Source organism: Kryptolebias marmoratus, linkage group LG22 (assembly GCF_001649575.2).
Source record: "Kryptolebias marmoratus isolate JLee-2015 linkage group LG22, ASM164957v2, whole genome shotgun sequence".
NCBI lineage: Eukaryota > Metazoa > Chordata > Actinopteri > Cyprinodontiformes > Rivulidae > Kryptolebias > Kryptolebias marmoratus.
Genome location: NC_051451.1, coordinates 6,322,891 through 6,332,030, shown reverse-complemented (window position 1 = coordinate 6,332,030; position 9,140 = coordinate 6,322,891). Strand labels below are relative to the sequence as shown.

Here is a 9,140-nt window from a genome sequence, read left to right as displayed (position 1 = left end):
CTATCTTAGTTAGTAATTATTATGTCGGACGTTTTTAGCGGGCCTTCTGGTACTATTTAGAAAGCTTGGTACCGTTAGTTTAGCATTCTCATGTTTTAGCTTAGGCACCAGCTCCCCGCGACCCGGAATGGAGAAGCGGGTAAAGAAAATGGATGGATGGATGGATGGATGGATGGATGGATGTTTTAGCCTATTTAGCCTTCCTGTACACTTAGTTTAGTTCTGTACATTTAGTTTAGTTTAGTTTATCTTAGCTCATACTTTAGATATTGTTGGATTGTTCAGCTTTAACTTTATCATGATTTTATTGATATGATTTCTTATACTTATTATTCTTATAGATATTGTCCTAATTGTTGTTTAGTTTAGCTACTATTTTGACTGTCTCAGCTCATGCTTAGATATGTCTGGTTTCATGATTTTATTTAGATTTTCCTATATTCCATTAAGATTATATATGATTCATTTAGATTAGACATGATTGATGTGTTTTCCTTTTTTTTGTATTGTATTGTATTTCATTATGTACGGATTCTGTTTTTGTTTCTGTTGTAAAGCACTTTGGATCGCCTTGTTGCTTAAAAGTGCTATATAAATAAATCTCACTTCACTTCACTTGAATGGAGCTTTAACCAGTGTGCGGAGAACGAGCGCTAAATGATTTAGCGCCTAAAAACAACAGCACTAGAAGGAGCATAATATGACATGAAGAGAATATGAATGCTTTTAGATATCTAGGGAAAGTAAATTAAAAATTAAATGAACCTTTATCATGATTATGATCATGATTCTTGGTTATGTTAGGCCAGGGGAGAAGGCCTTGCCAGCCCTGATGGCCCACCACCGGCTAAATCCCACTGTTGGGCTAGAGGGCGTGACACAGGTCTGTGTCTCCGTACGCCTTTCAGAAAACACTTCATCAGTGGGTGATTAAAGACTGTTCTGTCACCGAAACCCTTATGACAGGAAGAAATAGCTGCAGCATAAGTTTTAATTGTGCTGAACGCTAATTTTCTGTCCATCAGCTGCTGCAGAAATGACAGCACGCCACATAACGGACATAAAATGGCCTCCAAGCCTTTCTCCGTGCAGTGCTGAAAAGCTGCCCACTTTGATGTGTACAGCGCTGTGGTGGAAGCGGCTCGTGCGCCCTGGATCATGGGCACCACATCCTGTGGGAGGCCCAGCCTTTCGAGGCGGATCTGTTCAGCAGCCAAACCCAGAGATGCCGACGTTTTTCTGGGTAACTCCTGATCGCTCCTCCCGCCTGCAGGAGCGCATCCTCCCTTCACGGCAGATTCCACGGCCGGCCTGACATCAGTTGTTGCAGGTTCAGGAACCAAGGTGCGCTTTTGCGCTCTGGAGCTACGAGAATGACTGACAGCTCTTCCTCCCAAACTCGATCCAGGATCCACGGGATCAGTGGAACTAGGTTGTTTGTTGTGCACTAACATATTTTTTTGTTATTTCTTAATTGGGTTTGACGTATCCAGTGAATGTCGAAGGGCTAGTGTGCAATAGATAATTTGATAATCATGTCCAGATTTTAATTCTTTGTAAGCCTACATTTTTAACTCTTGTGCAAATAAATTATTAATTTTAGACCAATGATCCACCTCTTTTTATTGTCCTGACCTAGCGGCCCTTTTTGGTAAAGGTTGGAAAGTTTGGAAAGGTGGCGTTGTGGGTTAAAGTATTTTATAATTTAAGTCTCAGACACCGCTCACGTCACACACATTTTTCAGTTGATTTAATGTTCACTAACTATTAAGTTTCTTTAAGCTTTAACTCACTCAGTCATTTTTAGACATATTGAGCTAAATGTTGGTGTGCCAGTAGCTGAGACAGCCCCATTGCAAACTAAATGCTAAGTAAAAATATCAAGATGGCCGACAAAGCTAGCGAGGTAAAAAAAGTCAGACCAAAAGTTGTGTGTGCTCTAACTCGGACACCGTGTGACATAAGATAGTCAATCTTCACAACTAGAACCCTCATGTGTCAAGGATCCGCTCTTTATGATGCCTGTCTACAACTGATCAGCTCTTGGGGTCGTACTCATTCAGTATGAAGGCACAACATGGCAGTCCACGTCAAAGTTTCTCCAGGAACATTCTAGTTTTCAATATTCTTTTCTCTGAGTTGAATTAGGACAGTCACTTTAAAGGGGGTGAATATTATTGCAGTCATTTAGTTTACATTTTATTTATTTGGTATTACTCTGTAGAAAATAAAGCATAAAACATCCAAAGGGGTGAATACTTTTTATAGGCACTGTAGTTTGGATACATTGGTGAGAATAAGTAATTCAATTTAATTCAGTTTATTTCTATAGTGCCAAACCACAACAAAAGTCGTTTCTGGACACTGTACAAGACCAATTAAATAATTGAATATTTATGCGGTCACTTATTTTACATTACATATTTTGGTATTACGCTGTAGAAATTTTATTTCACTTTGACTTTGAAGGTTTTTTATTTGTTAAGAAGGGCAATTTATATTGACCATGACTGATTTATGACAGTAATAAAAGCAGAAAACATCCAAGGGGTTGAAGACATCTTAAAGGCACAGTTTTTCCTGGAGTTAACAGCATTATAGCAGCTCATCTTCAGGACAAGAATCAGAAAAGGTTTTACATCATTTATACTTTAATATATTAATATAAAAAACAGAAAACAAGTTAAAATTATTTAAACCCAGAGCAGGTGCTCCACACGAGAAGACAGGAAACAGAAGAAATCTGTCAGATCTTAGAAATCATTCAGAGTTTCTGTGGATCCAAACAGAAAATATGAAACTTCATGAGATGACAGAAAACCACTGTGACCATTTACTGGACAGAAATCTGGACTGGATCTGATTGATTCAACAGACTTGGGATGGTTTACAATCAGGTTTTGGGGTCAACCAGAAGTAACCATTTACGCTGTCATTCAGTCAATCCCACATTCAACAGGTCAGATCAACAAAGAGCAGAAACTTGACCAAACTTCAGTTCCAGATGGTTCTGACCCATTTCCTGAAACTGAACACTTGTGTCTGTAGATTTTTACTCTGAGCTTCAACAGAAACTAACTAGACTCCCTTTTGCTTCTTTAAAACACATTTTCATTTTGTTCCCTCATTTGGTCTTTAAAAACCAAACCCTAACCATAAAGAAGTCCAGTTGGCTTTTCTGGACTCTCTCAAAACCAAACAGTTAGCTTTATGCTTCCTGAGTCAGTGTGTGCTGTCAGCTGACGGTTTCAAATTTCTGAACATTGATCAATAATTGAAGCTTTCATTAATAAGCTGTGCTAAACATATTTTCCTTTGGAACATGGAAATATTTGTGTATTTTATTGTGAAATTCAGAAATTCTTTTAATTGCTTTAATACTCTTTGTCATCACACATTTCATGTTTGAAGACAGTTTAATTTATTAAGGATGCCATAAACTTTGAAGCTTCCTTCAGCCATTCTTCATTTTTTTTGTTTCACCCCTCCCACAAAATTCACTAAAAACTGAAAAAAGTCCTCATTAATATCAATAGTGTTTAGTTGTAGCGAGCTGTAAAATCCAGCCCTGTTTGGAGCTCTACCGCTCATACAGACTTCCCAGCAGAAATATCCTTAAAAGTTTAAAGAAATCACAGAAAGTTGGACTTTACATGACTGAACTGGTATTTTCAGATCTAATTTTTACACAATCAAAGTTTAAGTTGGAGGATTTCTATAGATTTTACCACAAAATGTTCAACTTAGTGTTTTACATCAGGCTAACCTTTCACCTGTCTGAATATTTTTATAAACTCTTTATTTTAACAGTCTTTCCTCTTCTTCTCCAGTTTCTCCATCCAGTCGTAGGTATTTCTGTCTTCTTTCACCCAGTGTGTCTCTCTGCTGTAGGACTGCTGGTTTTCTCTCAAATCCTCCAGAGGTCACAGGTCAGAGTTCCCACACCCAAACTCCCATTGACTTCCATTGTATCTGAGCTCAGCATTTTTACTTCCAAACAGGAAGTGAAGGCTCTTTTTAACATGTCATATCTCCTCAAAAAGATCTAGTAGAAACATCAAAATGAACTTGCAGTTTTCACACAGACGCCATTTGTCTGAGGCTTACTTTGTACTCTTTTTTGGATTAAAGTGCTGTTGTGTGTTGTCCTTTCTGGTCAACCCCAAAAGAAGGCATGAATCATCATGGCAACCAGTGACTCAGCAGGTTTTGTGTCCCTGGTTTCTATATTACCCAGCATGCTTTTCTTCCTCCTATGTTTCCATCACAGCTGCCCCCATAAATCCTGTAGAACAGTGGTGTCCAATCCTGGTCCTGGAGGGCCACTATCCTGCATGTTTTAGTTGTTTCCCTGTTCCTCAGCAGGTCTTCAAGTTTCGCAGAAGCCTGTTAATCACTCAGTCACTCAAATCAGGTGTGTCAAATTAGGGAAACACCTAAAACATGCAGGATAGTGGCCCTCCAGGACCAGGATTGGATACCCCTGCTGTAGAACCTCAGACTTCATGTCGTCTCTAATCAGACCTTTGATGTTCAGGAGGATTCAGTCAGAAAGTCTGTAGGATTCAGGGTTTAAAGTCAGAAAAACAAAGATCAAACAGGAAGAGGTTGGATATTTAAAATAAAACTCATTCTCTGTAAAATAAGAGTCTTTCTCTGTCACAGTTGAGATTATTGCAAGGGAAGTCCCATAGTCCTGCTGGACTTTAGAGAAGAAAGCTGATGATGGAGCTGCTTCAGAGCCTTCATTTCCACAGAAAGTTCTCACTCTTCTTGTCATTGTTCAGATTTACGAACATTCTTCTTTGTTAATATGAGTTTCTGTCATATTTTCTGCTTCCAACTTGTGAAATATGAAGTTCTGATGCTTTCATGGCTCCCAGGAAGACAAACAGAAAAGTTCTCAACTTCAGAACAAAAACATAGAAACAGAATTCTGGTCTGATGAGTGGTTCTGGGTTTTCCTGTCTAATTTTTCTGGCTCAGCTCTTCTTCAGGACCAGGATCCTCTGCAGAACCTTTCAAAATAAAAGTAGCAGGTGCTCTGACTCAGTGTTTTTTCAGGGACTCCATGTAATGGAAAGTGGCCCCCAGAGCCCAGCTGGTCTCCACCTGGTTGATGGTCTTCACCAGCTGACGAGGATTAGAACAGATCAATCAGAAACAGAGCAGATCACTGATCAATAATCAAAACCATGGGTCCAAACTCACCCTGAGCTGTTTGTGTGGAGGGAAGCCGAGCTCCTGCAGCAGGACTGAAATGTAGACCAGGTCCAGACAGAGGAAGGGGCTCTGCAGAGGACTGTCAGACAGACCGCTGCACACTGCAAGAAACAACAGGTTCAAAATCCACCAATCACAGACCTCCTGACTAACTGGATCAGGTCACATGACCAACAACAGCATTCAGGTTCATGGAAAGGTTGTTGGGCTGAACTTGCATGCAAATCCCTCTCCCTCCCTTCCCTTTAAATGGCCATTAGGGTGTTTGTTGATCTGGTCATGGAAGTGGAGGAACACTGGAATGGTCAACCACTGCTCAGTCTGTGTTAACAAGAGCAGAATTTGTGCCACCATGTTGCTTTGTGCTATGTGGGCGTGCATAGTTACTGAAGTGCATGCTATAAAGGGCTAAATATTTCAAAAATTGTGAGGGAAAACACTACATTATATAAGCTTAATAAAATTGTTATTAATTTAGAAATTACCCAAAGAGCTTTAATTAAACAAAGTAAAAACTTAAGTATTTAAAGTTCAGTTCTGGTCTGGTTTGAGTGATTACAGCACTTTGTCATTTTATGACAGCAGTGGAAGCATGTTGGATTGGTGTTTTGACCCTGATGATACTGACCAGGCTTGTGAGAAGGCTCATTACAGAATATTTTAATATGTCTTCTGTTAACATTAGGCATGGCATATGTTTACACAGTTCTCCCCAGTTCCTTTAAAGTCGGGATGTTGTGTAAAATGTAAATAAAACAGAATGTCATGGACCAACTTTTATTCACAATGAAACATAGTAAACATACCAAATGTTGAAACTAAGAAATTTTATCATTTTTAGGAAAAAATAAGGTAATTTTGAATTTTATTGCAACAACACATCTCAAAGTTCAGCCAGGGGCAAAAAAGGTTGTAAAGACAGACTGTACAGAGTCTGTTTGTTGATTTCTCGGGCTGTCAAGAACAAGAACAAAGTTTACTTTGCCCAGGACATTTCATACTTCAGGAGAAACTCAAGTGCAGAACTCCTGGGGAGTCCTCAGAGGGCCCTCCTCCTGCAGGACTGACTGCCTCCTGCCAGTGTCACCTATTTTGGCCTCTGCAAATTTGTTGCGAAGGTAACATAATTTTTTTTTTTTTTGACAAAAGTTGTTCTCTGTGCACAGCTTTTGGATTTCCCCTTTCCACAAATTATTAGCCATTTGTGTCTTTATAGACATTCATACTTCCTCACAGCCTCGGTCAACTGTGCCTCAATACTATCCATTGTACAAACTTCTGCACCAGCAGAAAAACAGGAATGTAAACATTTACGCCTTAAATCCACACGCCCACTTCAGATTTCTGAACAATCACACAATAGTGTGCAAGAACTCTGAAAAAGGGGTTACGAGAAAAAAATGACTTCAGTTTTTTTCTTGCATCCCTGGGAAAGAAAACAATTTTTTAGTGAAGTATGTAACAGTCTAAAGTGGTACGAGCAAGAAACAGCAATTAATTAGGATAATTGTCAACAGGTCAGTAAGAGGACTGGGTATAAAAAGAGCATTTTAGATGCGCTAAATCTCTTAGAAGTAAAGATGAGCAGGGGTTCACCAGTCTGCAAAAGAACTGTCTATAAAATAGAAGAATAATTTCAAAATAATGTTCCTCAATGAAAAATTGAGAAGACTGAGTATCACATCATGTAATTTATCCAAAGATTTGAAAAATCTGAAGAAATCTCTGAGCTCAAAGGACGAGGCTGAAAGTCAGTATTGGATGGCTGTGACCTTTGGACCCTCAGGGGCCGCTGCATTAAAAACAGGTCTGATTCTGTTCTGTACATCACTGCATGGACTCAGGAACACTTCAACAAATCATTGTATGTAAACACAGTTCATTGTACTATCCACTAATGCTGCTGAAAGCTCTATCATACAATAAAGACGCTGTATATGATCACAACCCAGAAACATCTTCTCTGGACCAGAGCTCATTTGAACTGAACTGAGGAAAAGAAAAGAACTGTTCTGTGGTCAGAAGAATCCAAATTTAAAATTCTTTTTGGAAACCACAAATGCCATGTCCTCCGTACTAAAGAGGACAGGGACCATCCAGCCTGTATTGAGCACACAATTTAAGAGCCTACCTCCCTGATGGTATGGGGGTGCATTTGTGCCTCCGGCAAGGGCAGCTTACACGTCTGAAAAGGCTCCATTAATGCAAAAAAAGTTTATACAGGTTTTAGAATAACATATGCTCCCATCCAGCAAAAACTCTGGTAAAGAAGACCCAGGACTGTTGAACAACTAGAATCCTTCATCAGACAAGAATGGGACAACATTCCCTCTAAAACCTCGAGCAGCTGCTCTCCTCAATTCATAGTTATTTACAGACTGATGTTAAAAAAAGAGGGGAAGCTTCACAGAGGGAAACATGGACCTGGAAAAAGTTTAAAGAGATGTGTTGCTGCCATCAAATTCAAAATTATATAATTTCTTCCTAAAAATGGTGCAATTTCTTAGGCTCACCATTTAATATGTTTTCTATGTTCCACTGTGAATAAAATATGGGTTTATGAGACTTATAAATCATTAGATTCTGTTTTTATTTCCTTTATACAAAAGTAGCAGCATTGGGGTTGTGTTCAAGTAAAATAAGGCTGTTTCTATGCATTTTTAATGTATGAGACAGCAGGCAGCACACCCAAGGAGTTAATGTGTGGCTTCCACATGTAAATAGTACACAGTGACATGTGTAGCACCTAACAAGACAACAGCCACTGATGGCACTTAGAGAGATTTATGGCTATCAAAGTTTATCTCTATTTCAGTAGATCTGGTCACCATGACAAGTGTTTTGGTTTCATGCTTTTGTTCCTGTTATCCTTTTCTTCTTTGTTAAATGCTCTGAGCAGAAAGAAACAGACAAACACAGTTTAAAACTTTGAACTCCAAACTTTTCAGTTTGAACTGAAAAAGATACTTAGATGAGAAAAGAAACTTCTTTAAGAATCTAAAAAGCGCTGTGCTGTCGGCAGTCAGAGGCAGTCCACTCATCATGGACACAAATGTTAGATAAATTTCAGGCTTTTAATGACTTATTTGAACCTTTTTTTATTCTAGGGTGAAGCAATTCCACAACATACGGCTTCAATGATTTTTAAAAACAAGTTTGAATTTATTGTGAATTTTCTCTAAACTAAACATGCAGGCTCAAATATATCCATACATTCACCTATATCTGTTAAGAAAAGGTGCTGAAGGTTCTAAGTCTTCTAACTTGAAAAGGCCAAGACCTATTAACTTCCTGTTGGTGATCAAAATTGACTGCAGCTGGTTGTTTCTCTTTGCTACCACAAAAAGGATTTGTTTGGCAGCACTCGTTGGATTGACTAACACTCATCTGTCTCCTTCAAATGGAAGGAAATTGGCTTGGATGTTCAGGAACCACCAAGGCTCAAGACTGCCATGAACTGGAAACTGCTAGAACTCCAGTGCCCCTGTCCAAAGTGAAGCCAGTTTTACATCACCATGGACTAAGGAGATCAAAAAGAAGCTCCTGCTCCTAAAGCCACACCTTCAAGCGAGACTAAAACCAGCAGCTGTAGTGGACAAGAAAAATGTCTACTAAAGAAAAGTTTGATGGTCGAACGAGACAAAGATTGAGCTGCTTGGCTACAATAAGAAGCATGTTTGGAGGAGTCAAAGTGATGTTTTCAGACCTAAGAACACTGTATAAACTACATGGTGGTGGTAGCATAATGCTGTAGTACCAGTGTATTGCACAAAATGGATTGAATAATGAAAGGGGACTACCAGAAAATTCTTCACTTCAAACCAACAGGTGGATGGTTGAAACTTGAACACAGTTGAGTACTACAGGACAATGATCTCAAACACACATCAGGACTGGTTTCTGACTGGATAAAGCAG

General features: G+C 39.1%; 1 protein-coding gene across 1 annotated transcript in view; it reads right to left on the bottom strand.

Annotated features, from left to right (window-relative positions):
- Nucleotides 1–2,456: 2,456 nt before the first annotated feature.
- Nucleotides 2,457–9,140, bottom strand: part of entpd6 (ectonucleoside triphosphate diphosphohydrolase 6) — a 31,051-nt gene continuing 24,367 nt past the window's right edge. The window contains exons 13-14 of the mRNA XM_037973563.1: nt 5,212–5,324; nt 2,457–5,133 (exon numbers count right to left, since the gene is read on the bottom strand). Coding sequence (XP_037829491.1) covers nt 5,050–5,133; nt 5,212–5,324 — 197 coding nt within the window. The 3' untranslated portion in view covers nt 2,457–5,049. The remainder of the gene's footprint in view (nt 5,134–5,211; nt 5,325–9,140) is intronic.